This window comes from Pelobates fuscus, chromosome 13, assembly GCF_036172605.1.
Source record: "Pelobates fuscus isolate aPelFus1 chromosome 13, aPelFus1.pri, whole genome shotgun sequence".
Taxonomy (NCBI): domain Eukaryota; kingdom Metazoa; phylum Chordata; class Amphibia; order Anura; family Pelobatidae; genus Pelobates; species Pelobates fuscus.
In genome coordinates, this window is record NC_086329.1 from 4,238,077 (window position 1) to 4,262,519 (window position 24,443).

The 24,443-nt window shown below is 45.0% G+C and overlaps 2 protein-coding genes across 3 annotated transcripts in view; both read left to right on the top strand.

Annotated features, from left to right (window-relative positions):
* Positions 1-12: 12 nt before the first annotated feature.
* On the top strand, positions 13-19,959 carry ACYP1 (acylphosphatase 1). 2 transcript variants are annotated; one of them, XM_063438993.1, is made up of 3 exons: positions 13-32; positions 15,715-15,806; positions 19,144-19,959. In XM_063438993.1, exons 2-3 carry the CDS (start codon positions 15,723-15,725, stop codon positions 19,357-19,359), a joined length of 300 nt encoding a protein of 99 aa, XP_063295063.1. In that variant the 5' UTR covers positions 13-32; positions 15,715-15,722; the 3' UTR covers positions 19,360-19,959. The 2 variants fall into 2 exon arrangements, with proteins under 2 accessions (XP_063295063.1, XP_063295062.1); XM_063438992.1 differs by lacking the exon at positions 13-32 and adding an exon at positions 102-176.
* Positions 19,960-22,992: 3,033 nt separating this feature from the next.
* Positions 22,993-24,443, top strand: part of MLH3 (mutL homolog 3) — a 46,953-nt gene continuing 45,502 nt past the window's right edge. Inside the window, exon 1 of the mRNA XM_063439885.1 lies at positions 22,993-23,029. The gene's annotated coding sequence lies outside the window, so the exon portion shown is untranslated. The remainder of the gene's footprint in view (positions 23,030-24,443) is intronic.

Consider the following 24,443-nt stretch of genomic DNA (forward strand, 5'->3'; position numbering starts at 1 on the left):
AGAGACACCGAGATCCTGCCCGGTGAGTAACGGTGAGTTCTAATTCCAGTCCGAGTACCGCAGTGTGGAAAGGTAAGTGTACTTACCTGGGAGGACCTACCCCTCCGAGCAGGAAGGGAACCGCATTGTCAGAGCACCGGAAGTAATACCTGTTACCATAGCAACCGTGTCTGCAGGTCAGTAAACCTCAATATCACCAACACTGTGTGACATTATATGGGGGTTACAGGATAATATCTGGGGTGCAGACACTGTGTGACACTATATGGGGGTTACAGGATAATATCTGGGGTGCAGACACTGTGTGACACTATATGGGGGTTACATGATAATATCTGGGGTGCAGGCACTGTGTGACACTATATGGGGGATACAGGATAATATCTGGGGTGCAGGCACTGTGTGACATTATATGGGGGTTACAGGATAATATCTGGGGTGCAGACACTGTGTGACACTATATGGGGGTTACAGGATAATATCTGGGGTGCAGACACTGTGTGACACTATATGGGGGTTACATGATAATATCTGGGGTGCAGGCACTGTGTGACACTATATGGGGGATACAGGATAATATCTGGGGTGCAGGCACTGTGTGACATTATATGGGGGTTACAGGATAATATCTGGGGTGCAGGCACTGTGTGACACTATATGGGGGTTACAGGATAATATCTGGGGTGCAGGCACTGTGTGACACTATATGGGGGTTACAGGATAATATCTGGGGTGCAGGCACTGTGTGACATTATATGGGGGTTACAGGATAATATCTGTGGTGCAGGCACTGTGTGACATTATATGGGGGTTACAGGATAATATCTGGGGTGCAGGCACTGTGTGACATTATATGGGGGTTACAGGATAATATCTGGGGTGCAGGCACTGTGTGACACTATATGGGGGTTACAGGATAATATCTCGGGTGCAGGCACTGTGTGACATTATATGGGGGTTACAGGATAATATCTGGGCTGCAGGCACTGTGTGACATTATATGGGGGTTACAGGATAATATCTGGGGTGCAGGCGCTGTGTTACACTATATGGGGGTTACAGGATAATATCTGGGGTGCAGGCACTGTGTGACACTATATGGGGGTTACAGGATAATATCTGGGGTGCAGGCACTGTGTGACACTATATTGGGGTTACAGGATAATATCTGGGGTGCAGGCACTGTGTGACACTATATGGGGGGTACAGGATAATATCTGGGGTGCAGGCACTGTGTGACACTATATGGGGGTTACAGGATAATATCTGTGGTGCAGGCACTGTGTGACACTATATGGGGGTTACAGGATAATATCTGGGGTGCAGGCACTGTGTGACACTATATGGGGGTTACATGATAATATCTGGGGTGCAGGCACTGTGTGACATTATATGGGGGTTACAGGATAATATCTGGGGTGCAGGCACTGTGTGACACTATATGGGGGTTACAGGATAATATCTGGGGTGCAGGCACTGTGTGACATTATATGGGGGTTACAGGATAATATCTGGGGTGCAGGCACTGTGTGACACTATATGGGGGTTACAGGATAATATCTGGGATGCAGGCACTGTGTGACACTATATGGGGGTTACAGGATAATATCTGGGGTGCAGGCACTGTGTGACGCTATATGGGGGTTACAGGATAATATCTGGGGTGCAGGCACTGTGTGACACTATATGGGGGTTACAGGATAATATCTGGGGTGCAGACACTGTGTGACACTATATGGGGGATACAGGATAATATCTGGGGTGCAGGCACTGTGTGACACTATATGGGGGTTACAGGATAATATCTGGGGTGCAGGCACTGTGACGCTATATGGGGGATACAGGATAATATCTGGGGTGCAGGCACTGTGTGACACTATATGGGGGTTACAGGATAATATCTGGGGTGCAGGCACTGTGTGACACTATATGGGGGGTACAGGATAATATCTGGGGTGCAGGCACTGTGTGACACTATATGGGGGTTACAGGATAATATCTGGGGTGCAGGCACTGTGTGACACTATATGGGGGTTACAGGATAATATCTGGGGTGCAGGCACTGTGTGACACTATATGGGGGTTACATGATAATATCTGGGGTGCAGGCACTGTGTGACATTATATGGGGGTTACAGGATAATATCTGGGGTGCAGGCACTGTGTGACACTATATGGGGGTTACAGGATAATATCTGGGGTGCAGGCACTGTGTGACATTATATGGGGGTTACAGGATAATATCTGGGGTGCAGGCACTGTGTGACACTATATGGGGGTTACAGGATAATATCTGGGGTGCAGGCACTGTGTGACACTATATGGGGGTTACAGGATAATATCTGGGGTGCAGGCACTGTGTGACACTATATGGGGGTTACAGGATAATATCTGGGATGCAGGCACTGTGTGACGCTATATGGGGGTCACAGGATAATATCTGGGGTGCAGGCACTGTGTGACGCTATATGGGGGATACAGGATAATATCTGGGGTGCAGGCACTGTGTGACACTATATGGGGGATACAGGATAATATCTGGGGTGCAGGCACTGTGTGACACTATATGGGGGTTACAGGATAATATCTGGGGTGCATGCACTGTGTGACACTATATGGGGGTTACAGGATAATATCTGGGGTGCAGGCACTGTGTGACACTATATGGGGGTTACAGGATAATATCTGGGGTGCAGGCACTGTGTGACACTATATGGGGGTTACAGGATAATATCTGGGGTGCAGGCACTGTGTGACACTATATGGGGGTTACAGGATAATATCTGGGGTGCAGGCACTGTGTGACATTATATTGGGGTTACAGGATAATATCTGGGGTGCAGGCACTGTGTGACACTATATGGGGGGTACAGGATAATATCTGGGGTGCAGGCACTGTGTGACATTATATGGGGGGTACAGGATAATATCTGGGGTGCAGGCACTGTGTGACATTATATGGGGGTTACAGGATAATATCTGGGCTGCAGGCACTGTGTGACATTATATTGGGGTTACAGGATAATATCTGGGGTGCAGGCGCTGTGTGGCATTATATGGGGGTTACAGGATAATATCTGGGGTGCAGGCACTGTGTGACATTATATGGGGGTTACAGGATAATATCTGGGGTGCAGGCACTGTGTGACATTATATGGGGGTTACAGGATAATATCTGGAGTGCAGGCACTGTGACACTATATGGGGGTTACAGGATAATATCTAGGGTGCAGGTACTGTGTGACACTATATGGGGGTTACAGGATAATATCTGGGGTGCAGGCACTGTGTGACACTATATGGGGTGTGCAGGATAATATCTGGGGTGCAGGCACTGTGTGACATTATATGGGGGTTACAGGATAATATCTGGGGTGCAGGCACTGTGTTGCATTATATTGGGGTTACAGGATAATATCTGGGGTGCAGGCACTGTGTGACATTATATTGGGGTTACAGGATAATATCTCGGGTGCAGGCACTGTGTGACACTATATGGGGGTTACAGGATAATATCTGGGGTGCAGGCACTGTGTGACACTATATGGGGGTTACAGGATAATATCTGGGGTGCAGGCACTGTGTGACATTATATTGGGGTTGTTATGGTACTTTTTGAGAGTAAACCAAAATGTTCAAAGTCTATCTGTTCCTGTCCAAATCAATAAAATTAAATTGCGTATATACGCTGAAGTAATTAAGTCTGACACACGAGGTTCAGGTTAAAATAACTTCGAGAAAGTTTATTGGCAAGTGAAGTAAAAGCGGGCGCGCAGGCCCTTTTAAGAGGCATTTTGCGTCATCATTGATTATTAGAATATCAGCAAATAAACATCATCAATTGGATTAATTGTTAAGTGACGGGGTTAGTGTCTTACCTATTGGTTCGTAAAATTAAGAGGTTAGTCCCGTGCCCACCCATCAGAGGTGGGATTATTCTGGACACGGGGGGGATAAGGGGGTCCTAAGCGTCATTTTACACGGTCAATAATATCAGACTTCATGTCCAGGTGCAAGGTCTCTTATGAATAGAACATTTCATTACTACTGTGTTCTGTGGCCTTCAAACTATACTATCTTACAAGTTCTAAGGAGTAGCCAGCAAGTCTTAAGGAGTACCCAGCACCTCCTGGCATTTGTCCTTGTAGGAAAACACAGTCTTTGTCTACTATATTAATTGGGTTGAGAAGTTCAGTCACGTAATGTAGTTTTAAAATGAACAAGTTAAGTCATGAGGACAAAATGGAGGATTTGAAGAAGTCAGGTTAGGAGGACAAAATGGAGGATTGTCACAATATAAGGTTAGAATGGAGTTAGTACAATAATTCAATACAAGTACAATAATAATTTTTAATAATTCCACATCAGTCCCCCCTATGAAATGTTAGATTCTAAGAGATAAAACTTTATTATGTTAGTATCAGAAGACGTGTTAACCCAAAGGCACAGAAACCCCGTGGCCGCTAGCTAGGTGTTAATGCAAAGTGCAAGTCTGTCCCTAGAACTGACCCTAATAGGCTAACTCATCCATCAGTATGGCTCTCGAACACTTCACACCCATGGGTGTCCCATGGCAGCTAACCCACCACTTCTCCGCACGGGGCCTTTACCATTCACTGACAGATGCTGTCCCTGAGCTAGTCCCTTCCTAGAATTCCTGCACTTTATCAACAAAAGGGAATGTTTGCAGCGGCAGACAGGGTGAGTTGATGTCTTGGAATTCTTGGTCATCAACTTCGAGATGGGTCAAAGTGGGTGCTGCTTGGTCAACAGTCTTCATGAGGGATTTTCTCAGACATGGGAGGACACAACAAAAGAGAAGAGCAAAAATAAAAAGAAAAATTAGTATAGCCATACCAATCTGCATTAAAGCCTTTTGCCATCCTGTCATCCAACCAAACCATCTTTCCCAGGGATCTTTTATCCCAGAATTCCTTTTTAACTCTTCAGACAGGTCATTTAATTTTTCTATGGCTAGTGTGACTTTACCATTAGGGCCTGTGTTTTCTGGGATGTAGGTACAACATGTCATGGTGTCGGGCAAAATTTTACAAACCCCTCCTTTTTCGGCTAAGATCATATCTAGGGCCATTCTATTCTGGAAAGTCATTTGGGATGTGGCCTGCAACTGTTCGGCCAACCCCTGGAGGGCGTCTCTGGTGTAATTAACAAAACGCTGTTGGTTATAATAAATGTAATTTATCCAATTTAAATTCTTGTTTGCGGTAACTATGGTAAAAATTGATTCAAATCCTGCGGCAACTTCATCCCTTGCTTTAAACTCATTGGGTACCCCCCTGGGCACTCCAATGGCATCGATATACACATGAGGATCAAAACTTCCTTTCACTGGGGCGTCACGTTTAACCTTAGTGTGGCTGGACTCATGGGTGTTGAGGTGTGTGTCAGAAATAATGTGTATAGGCATAATGGCCTTAGTCAAAGTACACTCCCCCCACCATTCCGTGTCCATTCTGGATCTTAGCTGTAAATCCCCACACAACCAGTAAATGTCTCCTAGTGACCTAGTGTGATGTTGCAGCAAGCGTACAGGGACAGTTCTGTATGTAGCACAATAACCTTTGGAAAAGTTACCTACAAATTTACCAATACCATCGTACATGGCATAGCAAGTGTAATTACCTTTATATACGGTAATACCATCAGGGGGTTTGACATCTTTGGCTAGAAGAGGATACTCCTTTGTCCATGCAATGCATATGGACCTGTTAAAATTATAGTGATAGGCAAAAAGGCTTAAAACACATTCTTCTATATCTACGGGTAGGATTAAAGGTACGGTACCCAGGTGAGGCCGGGCACCGCCACACACATAACATGCGGTTCTATTATGCTTATTAGCATTATATTTCATCCATTCTAACCATAAATTTACATCATTAAAACCTGTTTCAGCGGCCATGGTATCTTCAAAAGTGGGGTTAGCAATGGCCATCATGTCCTGAAAGGTCTGGATATGAGGTTTTAATGGGTTAGGGACCATATGGGTGGCCCCTTGCCACTCAGAAGAGTTGCACATATCTTTGAGGTAGAAATGCCCTAATTTCTGGTAGGAACCCCTTTTCCAATACATTCCCATCACATACTGGTCTGCATCTGTTGGGCTTGGGTGCTCAATGTTAAGGATTAATTTCATTGGTGTGCTCCCCCCAGGCTTTCTTAAAGTCATTCTCTGGAGAAGCGATCTACCATGATCATCTACTTTAGCTACGGCACTTTTTGGTTTGTAACCCCAGGCAGGCCCGGCATTCCACCCCGCCGCCCCCCAATGGTCACAATTGTGCCCCCATTGCTTGTCAACTACACAAACATATGGGTCTTTCGAATGAGGGATATCTCTATAGATGCTCTGGATTTGTGGTGTGGGAAATGGGCATTCTACAATATCACAGTAGTCAAAGGTATAAGTAGCCACCTGGGTGCATGATGAATTATACCAGAAGGTGTACCCACTAATGTCTTTGGTAATGGCTACTTGCTGGGCCTTCATAAGGCTAATTAAGGAGAAGATGTACCAGAGATACATGTTTGTGCGATATTCGCTTCCTCTGGGGCAGGAGATTTCTTGCAGTGGGAAGCGTGGATCCAATTTGGCCTACCGGCCAATTTGACGGAGGTTGCGGTAATCAGGAGAACTTGGAATGGACCGTCAAATCTCGGTTCTAGGGTATTTTTCCGCACAAACTTCTTAACCAGGACCCAATCTCCGGGGAGTAGGTTATGGGAACCTGTATCCAATTCGGGATCTGGAATTGAAGAGAAAACTTGGGCATGTATTTTGTTTAGGACATTTGCAAGTTCAGTTACATAGTCTACTAAAACATCTGATTGGAGTTGCAACTGCTGCGGATAATAACAACCTAGTCTGGGTGCTGTCCCAAATAGAACCTCATATGGGGACAGTGAATGCTTCCCTCTAGGTGTGTGCCTAACACTAAATAGAGCTATTGGTAGGCTTTCTGGCCAGGGCATCTTTGTTTCTTGTGACATTTTTAACATTCTGGTTTTTAGAGTGCCATTCATGCGCTCCACTTTACCACTACTTTGTGGGTGGTAAGGGGTATGGAAGGCTAGAGTCACCCCTAGAGCAGTCCAAATTTCTTTAGTCACAGTTGCTGTAAAGGCTGGGCCTTGATCACTCTCAATGACTTCTGGGAGTCCGAATCTACATACAATATCTGTAAGTAGGCGCTTTGCGGTTGTTTTTGCAGTGATATTGGCCACTGGGTATGCCTCTGGCCATCCTGAGAACATGTCCACTATGACTAGTGCATATTCATGGGGCCCACTCTTGGGCATTTGGATGTGGTCAATTTGAATTCGTTGGAAGGGGTACATGGGCTTTGCCAGGTTCTTTGCAGGCACCTTGACTGGTCTTCCCGGATTGCATTTTGCACAAATAACACAGGCTTTGCAGAAGTTGCTTATCAATGTTGTGATTCCGGGTGCTTCATAATACTTCTGTATGAGGGCGGCCATCAGTTCTTTTGACAGGTGTGCAGGCCCATGTGCCCATTGGACCACTGCTGGGTATAAATTTCTGGGAAGACAAAATTTGAAGTTGTTGTAATATATTCCGTCCTTTTGGACAGCTCCTTTCTTTTTCCATTTCTGGATTTCCTCAGGAGTGACTGCAGCTTGTTGTTCTTGTAAAATTCGCAAATCAGTAGGAAGAGTTTGCAGAGCAAAAATAGGGACTTCTTCTTCTTCTTCTTGTCCGGACACTTCTTCATCCATTTCCTGCAGATCCCTGGCCGCTAACTTAGCAGCTTGATCAGCCAAATGGTTGCCCCTTGCTTCATCTGTATCCAATTTCCCGTGGGCCTTAACTTTCAAAACGGCCACTTCTTTGGGGAGTAGGAGGGCATCCATTAGCTCCTTGATTGCACATTGACTTCCAAATTAGGCCGAAGTCATGTGCCACACCCAGAGCATATCTTGAATCTGTATAGATGTTGGCACGTTTTCCTTCGGAAATTTTGCATGCTGAAGTCAGAGCCTGTAATTCAGCTTCTTGTGCAGACATTGTTGGCGGTAAGGATGATGATTTAATAACTTCATCTGTTGTGGTTACGGCATATCCTGTGTGGTATGTTCCTCCTTCATCGGCATATCTCGATCCGTCCACAAACAGGGTAAAATCCGGATCTGGTAATGGGTTCTCATGCACAGTTGGTAAGTGCACTGTTTCCATTTTCATCTGTTCAAAACAGTCATGAGGTGTTTCTGGGTCATAATCATTCTTTATGACCAGATCTTGAAATTCCTTTTCCAGGAAGTGGCGTGGCCATGCTTCTAGAAGGTCAGTTGTTGGGTATTTGACAATACCATTTTCCTGTAGCTGTTCTTCATTCATGGTGGCCCATAGTTTTGCCATGGGCCCAAGATCATTCCATGACCTTGTCTTCAACTTGGTAACAGGAATATGTGGGATAGCAGTATCCCAATGACGGTAAAGGTAGTTAAGTTGTTGAGGTAGCTGGATCAAGACCATGCTATTGCCTTCAGAGTCACAATAGAAGTCTTGTGCAGTGAGCTTTACATCGGTCCGGTGGTAAAGCTCATCTTCATAGCAAGGTTCAGGAGTAATGTTCGGTTTGTACCACATGGTGCAGAAGGCGTAATCCGGGCCTACACAAAGAGGTGTCTCCTCTTCATGAAATGACAAGTGTGGATGCATGACTTTCTTGATACATCCACAGAGCAGGTAGATGTAGGTTTCATCTGTGATAAATCCATAATAGATACCCCCCTCAGGGAGTGGAAGAAGAGTGGACGGATTAAGCACTTGACATCTTTGGATGGAAATGTTGTCAGGCAAAAGAAGATGACACTGTAAGCGCAGGTGTCTGGCTGGAGACACGTGCTTGAGCTGGACTTGGTTGATGATGGCAGAGATGTCATGAGGGGCCAAAACAACCAGAGGGTGGCCAAGGACCAGGTCTGAGGTTCTTTCTATGAGTTCTCTCGCAGCAAAAACAGCCCTGAGACAGGAAGGAGTCCCTCTGGCCACAATGTCCAGTTGACATGAGAAATATCCAATAGGTCTCTGGCGGCCTCTTAGGTCATTAGTTTGGGTGAGAACTCCTGTTGCATGGCCTTGTCTTTCAGAGACAAATAATTTGAAAGGTTTGGAGTAATCAGGTAGGCCCAAGGCAGGAGCAGAAGCAATGGCACGTTTGAGGGCATTAAAATTGTCCAGAGCTTCATTGGTCAGACCGAAGGGGTCAGACTTAAGAGCATCATAGAGAGGTTGCATAAGCAGAGAGGCTTCTGGGATCCATGCTCTGCAGTAGGAAATGAGGCCTAGGAAGGCATGAAGAGACTTAGAAGTCCTTGGAGGCGGAATGTCTAGCACAGCTCTCACCCGGTCCCGAGTAAGATGTCTGGTACCTTGAGATAGACAATGTCCAAGGAAGATCACTGAAGATTGACAGAATTGTAGCTTGATGAGTGAAGCTTTACATCCCTGTTCTGCCAAATAGGAAAGAAGACTAAGTGAACACCTTTCAGTAGTGGGCATATCATCTCCACACAGCAGTAGATCATCCACATACTGAAGCAGGACAACTTCTGGGTGGTCAGCTTGCCATGGGTCAAGGATGGTGCCCATGGCCTTTGCAAATTGACTTGGAGAATTTTGTGCCCCTTGGGGCATGACAGTCCAGGTATACTGTTGCATCTCATGAGTGAAAGCAAACAGGTATTGACAGGATGGGTCCAGTGGGACACTGAAAAAGGCATTGGCCAGGTCAATAACTGTGAAGAATTTTGCAGATGGTGGGACTCCAGAGAGCAGAGTATGAGGATTTGGTACAAGAGGGGTGTCCAGGACGGTAGCTTCATTAACAGCACGGAGATCCTGAACCATCCTGTACTTTTCTGGCTCACCCTTTGGAGTTTTCTTTTTCACAGGAAATAACGGGGTGTTGCATTCAGATTTACATTTGACAAGGGCACCCTTCTCCAAGAGTGCCTTGATGTGGACAGAAATTGCAGCAGACTGTGCTGGTTTTAATGGATATTGTGGTTTTCTTGGTAGTTTAGCTCCTGAAACAAGTTTTACCACCACAGGGGGAACATTTAGGTGACCTATGTCCTCTGGGCCTGAGGACCATAACTTGGCGGGCACTTGTGTTTTTAACTCCTCTGGGAAGTTAGACCTTAATTCTGCTGCTTCCTCATGGGGCTTTTCTAAATGTAGCATCAGAGGCAAGGAGCACAGGGCTGAAGTGTCTGATACAGATAGAGGTGTAAACATTTCTACCTGCCCATCCGGGGTAAAGGTGATGGATGCTTGCAGGCGTGAGAGAACATCAGCACCTAACAGGTTAATGGGGCATGTGGAGGATACTACAAAGCGAGCAAGCAGGCTAGAGCCAACTCGTAGTGGAGTTGTTAAAGGGCTACGTCTTGGCTGGCCATCCACTCCAACACAAGAGACATCAATACTGGACAGGAAGGATGGGTCTGGCAGGTCTTGTTCTCGTAGAACACTACGGGCTGCACCTGTGTCAACTAGAAATGTAGTAGGATGGTCTTCAATGGGCAAAGTCACTGTGGCAAGTGGCCCTCCCTTATCCCCTGTAGACGCTGCCATTACAGGGGTTACAGACACAGGCTTGCCAGTTTCCTAATCATCTGGTTCTTCAATAATTGGAATCTTTTTCTCGGTCTTGGGGCCTGGGGCAGGCTTAGAGAACTTTCTGGGTGCCCCAGGTTCCTTTTTAGGTTCCGGACAGTCACTTCTGTAGTGTCCCTGAGCCCCACAATTAAAACAAGTTACATCCTCTAACTTGACACCCTTGGTGCCAGAGGTGATGGGGGTAGCGCGGGCCACCATGAGTGGAGCTGGATTGGGTCTTCTTGGGGTCTGAACAGATTCCAGACCTCTAGCAACTAAAAGCAGGGTATCCAAGGGAACAACCTTGTATTCAGGACGTGCAGCAATGATTCCCTTGCGTATAGAGTCTTTAACACCTTGGACAAACGCACCTGACAGCATTTGTGAATGAATCTTGTCTGTAAGATCAAACCCCAAATCTGTGAACATTTGATACAGTCTTGCATGAAACCTTTCCACTGATTCTCCTTTATCTTGAATAACATCAGTAAGGCCAGCAGCCTGATCCGCAAGTTTGTCCTTAGCCCATTCTCTTAATTGGGTGCAAAAAGTTACTCCAGAGGGGTAATCAACATCACTGCTGAGCAGATCTGTACTGAGGTGTCGGGCCATACTTGGCCAATATGCATCCCCTGCTTTTATAGCACAAATGCTCAGTAGATCACGCCATGCAGCGGAATAAGTCTTTTGAATTTGAACTATCCCTCGGTAGAAGGGCATAGGCTGTTTTTCTGGGTCAGGGAGTGATTTCATTAGAGCACTAGCTTGAGTGGGATTGAAAGCAACATATTTAGGAGGGGCCTGTTCTCCCCGACCCTTGTGGCCAAAGGGGTCATCGATAGAACGATGAGTTGGGGCTCCCGCGGCAAGCTCCGATGAGACATGGGACACCCTGTCCATCTCGTCATCATCGAATTCTATGATATTGGCTCTTTTGCGCGGTGCAGGGCCCGCATGAGGTGAAAGGATCGGTGGTTGGGAACGAGCCCCAGATGCAGGGGTGGCTAGCGGGTCATAACCTGGGGATAGGTAGTCACCGGGAATTACCGGCATCAGGGCCGAACTGGGGGCCGCCATATTGGTGGCCGGAAAAGGTATTACATTAGGGTTAAGGGAAGGAGTGGCGGCCATGTTAGATGTGGGCACACCCGGAGCAACCTGTGCCGGACTGGGCATAACCGGAACCTGGGGAGTGGCTTGGGGAAGGGGTAGTGGATATCCGGGATAGGGCAGGGCCATGGGATATGGGAAGGGGTAGGGCCAGGCTGGGGAGGGAAAGGAGGTGGGGTATTGGACTGGGGCGGAGATGGGAGGGGACGGAGAGGGATTGGTAGGGGTGGGTGTAGAGGGAGGAGCCGGGGTGAGGGTGGAAGAGGTGGTTAGCTGGGCGGATGCAGAGGGGAGGGGATCATTAATGGAGAGGGATTGTAGGGAAGGAATGGCAGATGAAATGTTAGGGGGAGGTATAGCAGGTAGCGTAGGGATGGATGAGGATGATGGGAATGTCAAAGATGGGGAAGGGGAAAAGAAAGATCCATCAGAATTCAGGACCGGGCAGACAGGGGAGGTAATGGGATGGGTGTTAGGAGGATTGGGAGTGGGGAACATAGTCAGCTGGCTATCACTTATTGCTGACTGAACCTTGGGGATAGACATTCCCTGGGCGCCGGTTTTGGGCGCTGGCTGAGGGTAGACCCCAGCAACACAATTATTATGATACACAAACAATTTCACACCTTTGTGATTTATCTCTTCCTCAACCCAACCTTCTAGCTGAATAGCCTTCGCTACTCTATACCATGCTTCAGCAGTCTTTAATAAACCATTATCTGTAAGCTTGCCTTTCTTTTCTGTCAGTAACCTACGCCAACTTTCTGGTTGCAATCTTCCACATGTCGGTACAGCAATTCTACATACTTTCGCAATCTTTTCAACACCTTTAACCATTTCCTCACCCTCTCTGTCTTCGACTAAATCACATGCTAACCAGCCCTTACTGGGCTTGCTTAAATCCTGTCCCATAATCCCTTTACCCCTATACCAGCGTCCTAGATATAGGGAGAGAGAAGGAAAAACCGAACAGGAACGTCTACAATGCTCGACTGCCACCCGAGAATCGTGGGACTTTCTCAGGTGCGTCTTCCCAAAACGTAGACCAGTCACTGAATCCGCCTACCCGGGGTGGTAGACACGGATTGGAGCGAGGTGAGAAGTGTGTGACCAATCACTTCTCTTTCAAGAGAAATGGGAGTGGATAGTATAATAATATAGGAAGTTTAGAAAAGATGAAAGGCAAGGAAAAATCCTTAGAGACAGACACAGGAGTTCATGAGACTCCTAATAAAACAGACAAGACAACAATACAATTGAAATACAGTGCATGCATTACAGTTCAAATAAAATCAACAATAATCCCTTTCCTTCTACATGTGCTTACTCCAAAGTCACCTTTCTCAACCTCGTAGTGTCCCCGCTCGGAGAACGACTTTCATAAGTCTCACTACCAGCGGCCACGGAAAACAACTGACACCGGTCCGAGTTCCGTCAGCCTCTCTCTACTCTGCAGTCCACAAGAATGTGGCCACGTCTATCCTCACTCCCGTAGTGCCCCTATAAAACCCACTTTATAAGTCTCACTACCACGTGATGCGAAAAACAAGCAATACCTGCCTGAATTCCCCCAGGAAACAAAGTCCCCTGCCACAAGGCTAAGTCTCCTACCACAATTAAATAATCAGTGGACCTTCAGCTCAACTAGAGCCGAAGGGTCCGGGTCAGGACGTCCCCAACTCAACTAGAGGAGGATGGTCCGGGTCAGGACGTCCCCAACTCAACTAGAGCTGGATAGTCCGAACGCGCACAGTGAAGCTAGCTAGGCTATCAAAGTGACACAAAATTGGATCACAGGAAACTATGATTCTACACAGATCCCACAGTTCCACAAACTTCTTTTTCCTTACAGCCACAGCCACGAGGCTCCTAAAAGAAGTAAACAGGCAAAGAAGACCCCCCAGGAACACATCCACGGGTCAACCCCCCTTTTTCCTTACAACCACAGCACCGTGGTTCCTAAAAGAGGTAAAACAGGCAGCAGGAGACCCCCAGGAACGAATCCACAGGTCCACCCCCCTTTATCCCAAAAGGGGTAAAATACAAACAGATAGACAGACACACTGAAGACCCAGGCAAATCCCCTCAGGTCCACCCCCCTTTATCCCAAAAAGGGGAAAACAAGCAAGACAGAACCCCAGGCAAATCCCCTGCAGGTCCACCCCCCCTTTATCTCAAAATGGGGAAACAGGCAAACAATTCAAACACAATTCAAACACACCCAGGCAACAGATAGACTAAAATGCAGGTAAACAAGTGAGTAACGAGACACCGGGCAAGATATTACCTGTCTTTGATGTCCTCCCGGGAAGCAGTCACAGACACGTGGACGGGTCAATCAAAGGGGCCGGAACGTACCGGTGGCTCTGCAGAAGTCTCTACCGTGTATCTGGAGGTGATCAATCTCCCTTCCTTCCCCCTGGATTCCTCCGTCCACCCTTGTCTTCCTTAGGACGGCTCACCGGCCGGACATAGCCCGATGCCCCACGTTGGGCGCCAAGTTGTTATGGTACTTTTTGAGAGTAAACCAAAATGTTCAAAGTCTATCTGTTCCTGTCCAAATCAATAAAATTAAATTGCGTATATACGCTGAAGTAATTAAGTCTGACACACGAGGTTCAGGTTAAAATAACTTCGAGAAAGTTTATTGGCAAGTGAAGTAAAAGCGGGCGCGCAGGCCCTTTTAAGAGGCATTTTGCGTCATCATTGATTATTAGAATATCAGCAAATAAACATCATCAATTGGATTAATTGTTAAGTGACGGGGTTAGTGTCTTACCTATTGGTTCGTAAAATTAAGAGGTTAGTCCCGTGCCCACCCATCAGAGGTGGGATTATTCTGGACACGGGGGGGATAAGGGGGTCCTAAGCGTCATTTTACACGGTCAATAATATCAGACTTCATGTCCAGGTGCAAGGTCTCTTATGAATAGAACATTTCATTACTACTGTGTTCTGTGGCCTTCAAACTATACTATCTTACAAGTTCTAAGGAGTAGCCAGCAAGTCTTAAGGAGTACCCAGCACCTCCTGGCATTTGTCCTTGTAGGAAAACACAGTCTTTGTCTACTATATTAATTGGGTTGAGAAGTTCAGTCACGTAATGTAGTTTTAAAATGAACAAGTTAAGTCATGAGGACAAAATGGAGGATTTGAAGAAGTCAGGTTAGGAGGACAAAATGGAGGATTGTCACAATATAAGGTTAGAATGGAGTTAGTACAATAATTCAATACAAGTACAATAATAATTTTTAATAATTCCACATCAGGGTTACATGATAATATCTGGGGTGCAGGCACTGTGTGACATTATATGGGGGTTACAAGATAATATCTGGGCTGCAGGCAGTGTGTGACATTATATTGGGGTTACAGGATAATATCTGGGGTGCAGGCACTGTGTGACATTATATTGGGGTTACAGGATAATATCTGGGGTGCAGGCACTGTGTGACCTTATACTGGGGTTACAGGATAATATCTGGGGTGCAGGCACTGTGTGACATTATACTGGGGTTACAGGATAATATCTGGGGTGCACACCTTGTGTGACATTTGGTGGTTACAGGATAAAATCTGGCAGCCACTAGAGGCACATCGTGGCACTGACCCAGTAATACTCTGTAATGTGGTTTAGGACAGCATTGGATTTTGTGCTTTGCTATGAGAAACATTGATGCGTACATCTCATCTTGAATTCGACCATCGCCGCAGGAGGCCATTCCTCCTTCATTACGATGTGTGTGGGGGGAGACGTGACCAGACCCGAGGGAACTAAGCCCTGGAAAAGGGAGTCTAAAGCTTTATTTTTTAAATTTAATGGAACGAGTGGGTTTGTATACAACTAGGGACCGTGGTACTATAGTGCTAGGAACACCGGTTTGTATTGCTAATGCCATCGTGTTGATTAGTATTAAATCCATGTTGAGAAGCCTTTGTAACATATCTGTGCATTTCAGAATACAGCATGGCTGAAGGGGAACAGCTCATCTCCCTGGATTATGAAGTGTTTGGGAAGGTTCAGGGAGTTTTCTTCCGCAAGTACACTCAGGTAATATATCTCTGTCTGAAACAAAACCACCATTCAGTATGATAGCATGGGATTGAATCTTAGTACAGACACAATGAAACCTATCTACCTCCATAACCACAGACAGACATAACCAGAGTCATTCAGTTTACCTAAATATATAACCAAAATCCATCTACCTCTATATATACACTGACAGAGATACACACAATCCATCTACCTCGATATACACAGACAGACAGAGATACACACAATCCATCTACCTCGATATACACACAATCCATCTACCTCGATATACACTGACAGAGATACACACAATCCATCTACCTCGATATACACAGACAGACAGAGATACACACAATCCATCTACATCGATATACACACAATCCATCTACCTCGATATACACTGACAGAGATACACACAATCCATCTACCTCGATATATACACAATCCATCTACCTCGATATACACTGACAGAGATACACATAATCCATCTACCTCGATATACACTGACAGAGATACACACAATCCATCTACCTCTATATACACTGACAGAGATACACACAATCCATCTACCTCGATATACACTGACAGAGATACACACACAATCCATCTACCTCTATATACACTGACACAGAGATACACACAATCCATCTACCTCGATATACACTGACACAGAGATACACACACAATCCATCTACCTCGATATACACTGACACAGAGATACACACACAATCCATCTACTTCGATATACACTGACACAGAGATACACACACAATCCATCTACTTCGATATACACTGACACAGAGATACACACACAATCCATCTACTTCGATATACACTGACAGACAGAGATACACACAATCCATCTACTTCGATATACACTGACAGACAGAGATACACACAATCCATCTACTTCGATATACACTGACAGACAGAGATACACACAATCCATCTACTTCGATATACACTGACAGACAGAGATACACACAATCCATCTACTTCGATATACACTGACAGACAGAGATACACACAATCCATCTACTTCGATATACACTGACAGACAGAGATACACACAATCCATCTACTTCGATATACACTGACAGACAGAGATACACACAATCCATCTACTTCGATATACACTGACAGACAGAGATACACACAATCCATCTACTTCGATATACACTGACAGACAGAGATACACACAATCCATCTACTTCGATATACACTGACAGACAGAGATACACACAATCCATCTACTTCGATATACACTGACAGACAGAGATACACACAATCCATCTACTTCGATATACACTGACAGACAGAGATACACACAATCCATCTACTTCGATATACACTGACAGACAGAGATACACACAATCCATCTACTTCGATATACACTGACAGACAGAGATACACACAATCCATCTACTTCGATATACACTGACAGACAGAGATACACACAATCCATCTACTTCGATATACACTGACAGACAGAGATACACACAATCCATCTACTTCGATATACACTGACAGACAGAGATACACACAATCCATCTACTTCGATATACACTGACAGACAGAGATACACACAATCCATCTACTTCGATATACACTGACAGACAGAGATACACACAATCCATCTACTTCGATATACACTGACAGACAGAGATACACACAATCCATCTACCTCGATATACACTGACAGAGATACACACAATCCATCTACCTCTATATACACTGACAGAGATACACACAATCCATCTACCTCGATATACACTGACAGAGATACACACACAATCCATCTACCTCTATATACACTGACACAGAGATACACACAATCCATCTACCTCGATATACACTGACACAGAGATACACACACACAATCCATCTACCTCGATACACACACACAATCCATCTACTTCGATATACACTGACACAGAGATACACACACAATCCATCTACTTCGATATACACTGACACAGAGATACACACACAATCCATCTACTTCGATATACACTGACAGACAGAGATACACACAATCCATCTACTTCGATATACACTGACAGACAGAGATACACACAATCCATCTACCTCTATATACACTGACACAGAGATACACACAATCCATCTACCTCTATATACACTGACAGAGATACACACAATCCATCTACCTCTATATACACTGACAGAGATACACACAATCCATCTACCTCGATATACACTGACAGAGATACACACACAATCCATCTACCTCTATATACACTGACACAGAGATACACACAATCCATCTACCTCGATATACACTGACACAGAGATACACACACACAATCCATCTACCTCGATATACACTGACACAGAGATACACACACACAATCCATCTACTTCGATATACACTGACACAGAGATACACACACACAATCCATCTACTTCGATATACACTGACACAGAGATACACACACAATCCATCTACTTCGATATACACTGACAGACAGAGATACACACAATCCATCTACTTCGATATACACTGACAGACAGAGATACACACAATCCATCTACTTCGATATACACTGACAGACAGAGATACACACAATCCATCTACTTCGATATACACTGACAGACAGAGATACACACAATCCATCTACTTCGATATACACTGACAGACAGAGATACACACAATCCATCTACCTCGATATACACTGACAGACAGAGATACACACAATCCATCTACTTCGATATACACTGACAGACAGAGATACACACAATCCATCTACTTCGATATACACTGACAGACAGAGATACACACAATCCATCTACTTCGATATACACTGACAGACAGAGATACACACAATCCATCTACCTCGATATACACTGACAGACAGAGATACACACAATCCATCTACTTCGATATACACTGACAGACAGAGATACACACAATCCATCTACTTCGATATACACTGACAGACAGAGATACACACAATCCATCTACTTCGATATACACTGACAGACAGAGATACACACAATCCATCTACCTCGATATACACTGACAGACAGAGATACACACAATCCATCTACCTCGATATACACTGACAGACAGAGATACACACAATCCATCTACCTCGATATACACTGACAGACAGAGATACACACAATCCATCTACCTCGATATACACTGACAGACAGAGATACACACAATCCATCTACCTCGATATACACTGACAGACAGAGATACACACAATCCATCTACCTCGATATACACTGACAGATATAGATATGAGAGATAGATATAGATAGATTGATATATACACGCACACGCCCAGCCGCCTACCTTTTGTTTCCCCTGTCTTTGTCACTCTAGGCACAGGGAGAACGCCTGGGTCTGGTGGGCTGGGTTCAGAACACTGACAGCGGAACAGTTAGGGGGCAGCTTCAAGGCCCAAGCAGCAAAGTACGAGAGATGCAGGAATGGTTACAGAAGAAAGGAAGTCCAAAATCCAAAATCACCAAAGTGCATTTCCAGAATGAAGAGAAGATCCTGCGCGTTGAGCACAGTGCCTTCACCATTCACAAGTGATACTATCGAGTACTCCGAGAGTTAACTGCCGTACAGTCCACCAGGGTTTAATCGGGTGCTCTTCACACTCCCTTGTTTTAAGCAGAGGTGCTGTCCTCCAGGCTTAATAAACACTCTGCAGTTCTCACTGGTTTCCACTAAACTCAGATTATTATCTTAATAAACCAAAATGGCAAATCTGAGGGTAAACTAGCCAGTCTGCAACTAATACTGAGTTAAATATGTTTCCAAATTATCTAGTTTTGGCTCAGTTTTTCCATTTCCATTTAATTTGCTAAAATGGTTCTTAGTGAATAAAACATTAAGGGTAAATGCAGTTATAATCTTCCTGGTGTTAATAAAGAATTGCAGTCCACTACAGGTTAACGAAAACATTACATTTGTGGAAGGGTTAATGCAGAGCTTGCACTCTTTGTGTATGTTGACGTGTTCACAGGGGCTGCATGTTTGCTATGTGTCATGGACTCAGTGTTTGCATGCGTATACAGCTTGTCATACCTTCATTCATGTTTTGGTGGTATATTTATTACTTTGGGCTTCTTGTTTCCATCATCAAATGAGACCGGTCACTTGGAAAATTGTACAGTAAACTATAGTTAAGATTGTTATGTCTCTTTTATTTTTTTCATTCTAATTCTGTAAGGTTTTCCAGATATAGGAAGGACGTGTAATAATAAACCCCTCCAGCAGAGGCGGTGTAATTATTACTCTGGGACGGGACCGTGCAATAATGAATCCAGCCAGCAGGGGCCACTATAATTATGACTCCAGCCGGGACAGGACAGTGTAATAATGAATCGAGCCGGCAGAGGGTAGTGTAATAATGAATACAGTGGGCACTGGGCAGTGTAATAATGAATCCAGGGGGCAGTGTTATATAGAATCCAGAAAGTGGTGGACAGTGTAATAATGAATCGAGCCGGCACAGACCGTGTAATAATAACGCGTGCAGGGGACAGTGTAATAGTGAATCCAGCCAGCAGGGGACAGTGTAATAGTGAATCCAGCCAGCAGGGGACAGTGTAATAGTGAATCCAGACAGCAGGGAGCAGTGTAATAATGAGTCCAGCCAGCAAGGTGCAGTGTAATAATGAATCGAGCCGACACAGACCGTGTAATAATTAATCACGTGTGCAGGGGACAGTGTAATAGTGAATCCAGCCAGCAGGGGGCAGTATAATAACAGAGTTGGCACAGGTCATGTAATAATGAATCCAGCTGGCAGAAGGCCGTATAATGCTGAATACAGCGGGCAGAGGGCTATGTAATAATGTGTCCAACCAGCAAGGAGTAGTGTAATAATAAGTCTAGCCGGCAGGGAGCAGTGTAATAATGAGTCCAGCCGGCAGGGAGCGGTGTAATAATGAGTCCAGCCGGCAGGGAGCGGTGTAATAATGAGTCCAGCCGGCAGGGAGCGGTGTAATAAGGAGTCCAGCCGACAGGGAGCGGTGTAATAATGAGTCCAGCCGGCAGGGAGCGGTGTAATATTGAGTCCAGCCGGCAGGGAGCGGTGTAATAATGAGTCCAGCCGGCAGGGAGCGGTGTAATAATGAGTCCAGCCGGCAGGGAGCGGTGTAATAATGAGTCCAGCCGGCAGGGAGCGGTGTAATAATGAGTCCAGCCGGCAGGGAGCGCAGTAATAATGAGTCCAGCCGGCAGGGAGCGGTGTAATAATGAGTCCAGCCGGCAGGGAGCGGTGTAATAATGAGTCCAGCCGGCAGGGAGCGGTGTAATAATGAGTCCAGCCGGCAGGGAGCGGTGTAATAATGAGTCCAGCCGGCAGGGAGCGGTGTAATAATGAGTCCAGCCGACATGTCTCCCAGTGTCCCCAAGTTTCTCAGTGTCCCCTGTTAACATGGGAACACAGACACTGATACATAGGGACACTGTAATACATAGTCTCAGTGTCTCCAAGTCTCGCAGTATCTCCTAGTGACATGGGGACACAAGCACTCGGGGACGCTGGGAAACAGGAAGACACTGGGACCAATCCATCTATACAGCAGAATCAAACTGTGTAGTTTTTTGGTGATTTTACTGAATTTTCTCTTATGTCACTCCTTGTGATTTACATCATGTGATGTCACGCATACATAATTAGTTATGCAAATTAGTATTTTTTTCCAAGAAAGGTGGCAACCCTAACTATTCTTCACATACTCTTGCTTAAGTATTGAAACTTAAGAGGGATGTTTGGGAACAAAACTTGTGTGGACTGGTTGACAATGAAATTAGTTAAGGTAATGCTGACTTTGGTCTGTCTAAAAGTGTGGCATGTTCCCTTTCTTTTACACTCACTTCATCCACCTTTTCTCTGTCCCAGACTATATACCAGGAGCTTCTGCCTGCTAGTAAGAAGGTAAGGAGTCAAGTGGACATGTGGGTGCTAGGGGACAGTCCTTAGAAAGCATGGAGTGAGCGCATCATTAGATGCATTTATGCCAAGCTCAGGATGCTGTTGGCCAGCTTGCATGATTGGCAGGCAGCCTGACATGCATTCATGCTATAATTAATCCAACGGGCAGGTGGCAGCCTAATAAAGAATCCAGCGGGCAGAGGGTTATTTAATAAGGAGTCCAACCAGCAAGGAGTAGTGTAATAATGAGTCCAGCCATCAGGGAGCGGTGTAATAATGAGTCCAGCCAGCAGGGAGCGGTGTTCTAAAAGGTCCAGCCAGCCGGGAGCGGTGTAATAATGGGTCCAGCTGACAGGGGGCGATGTAATAATGGGTCCAGCCGGCAGGGGGCGGTGTTATAATGGGTCTAGCCGGCAGGGGGTGGTGTGATAACGGGTACAGCCGGAAGGGGGCGGTGTAATAACGGGTACAGCCGGCCAGGGGCTGGTGTAATATTGAGTCCAGCCGGCAGGGAGTGGTGTAATAATGAGTCCAGCCGGAAGAGAGCGGTGTAATAATGGGTTTAGCCGGCAGGTGGCGGTGTAATAATGAATCCAGCCGAGCGGTGTAATAATGAATCCCGCCGGCAGGGGGTGGTGTAATAATGAGTCCAGCCGGCAGGGGGCGGTGTAATAATGAGTCCAGCCGGCAGGGGGGCGGTGTAACAATGAATCCAGCCGGCAGGGGGCGGTGTAATAATGAGTTCAGCTAGCAGGGGGTGGTGCAATAATGAATCCAGCCGGCAGGGGGTGGTGCAATAATGAATCCAGCCGGCAGGGGGTGGTGTAATAATGAACCCAGGGGGCGGGGTAATAATGGGTCCAGCCGCCAGAGGGCGGTGTAATAATGAATCCAGCCGGCAGGGAGCGGTGTTCTAAAAGGTCCAGCCAGCCGGGAGCGGTGTAATAATGGGTCCAGCTGACAGGGGGCGATGTAATTATGGGTCCAGCCGGCAGGGGGCGGTGTTATAATGGGTCTAGCCGGCAGGGGGTGGTGTAATAACCCTGCCGGCGGTGTTATAATGGGTCCAGCCGGCAGGGGGTGGTGTAATAATGAATCCAGCCAGCAGGGGGTGGTGTAATAATAAATCCAGCCAGCAGGTGGCGGTGTAATAATTAGTCCAGCCAGTAGGGGGTGGTGTAATAATGGGTCCAGCCGGCAGGGGGCAGCAGCCGGGTTCTCCTGCTATTAAACCCGCTGATCAGGTGATCACTACAGTCACGTGATTTGGTGACGTCACTTAACCGTTCATGCTCCATCAATTGGACCCGGAAGGTAAAAGTGTCCCCTGGCAGTCTGAACCAGCCAGGGGCCCCAGGGAATCTACATACCTATACTGCCCCACTATAACAATATATTATACCTATACTGCCCCACTATAACAATATATTATACCTATACTGCCCCACTATAACAATATATTATACCTATACTGCCCCACTATAACAATATATTATACCTATACTGCCCCACTATAACAATATATTATACCTATACTGCCCCACTATAGCAATATATTATACCTATACTGCCCCACTATAACAATATATTATACCTATACTGCCCCACTATAACAATATATTATACCTATACTGCCTTAATATAGCAATATATTATGCCTATACTGCCCCACTATAACAATATATTATACCTATACTGCCCCACTATAACAATATATTATACCTATACTGCCCCACTATAACAATATATTATACCTATACTGCCCCACTATAACAATATATTATACCTATACTGCCCCACTATAACAATATATTATACCTATACTGCCCCACTATAACAATATATTATACATATACTGCCCCAATATAACAATATATTATACCTATACTGCCCCACTATAACAATATATTATACCTATACTGCCCCACTATAACAATATATTATACCTATACTGCCTTAATATAGCAATATATTATACCTATACTGCCCCACTATAACAATATATTATACCTATACTGCCCCAATATAACAATATATTATACCTATACTGCCCCACTATAACAATATATTATACCTATACTGCCCCACTATAACAATATATTATACCTATACTGCCTTAATATAGCAATATATTATACCTATACTGCCTCAATATAACAATATATTATACCTATACTGCCCCACTATAACAATATATTATACCTATACTGCCCCACTATAACAATATATTATACCTATACTGCCTTAATATAGCAATATATTATACCTATACTGCCCCACTATAACAATATATTATACCTATACTGCCTTAATATAACAATATATTATACCTATACTGCCCCACTATAACAATATATTATACCTATACTGCCTTAATATAACAATATATTATACCTATACTGCCCCACTATAACAATATATTATACCTATACTGCCCCAATATAACAATATATTATACCTATACTGCCCCACTATAACAATATATTATACCTATACTGCCCCACTATAACAATATATTATACCTATACTGCCCCACTATAACAATATATTATACCTATACTGCCTTAATATAACAATATATTATACCTATACTGCCCCACTATAACAATATATTATACCTATACTGCCCCACTATAACAATATATTATACCTATACTGCCTTAATATAACAATATATTATACCTATACTGCCCCACTATAACAATATATTATACCTATACTGCCCCAA

What these genes read in the sequence shown, in the direction of transcription:
- ACYP1 (XM_063438993.1), top strand. Translation starts at nt 15,723, where the DNA reads ATGGCTGAAGGGGAACAGCTCATCTCCCTGGATTATGAAGTGTTTGGG. An exon ending in TCTTCCGCAAGTACACTCAG is followed by an intron (nt 15,807 to 19,143) that starts GTAATATATCTC and finishes TTGTCACTCTAG; the next exon opens with GCACAGGGAGAACGCCTGGG.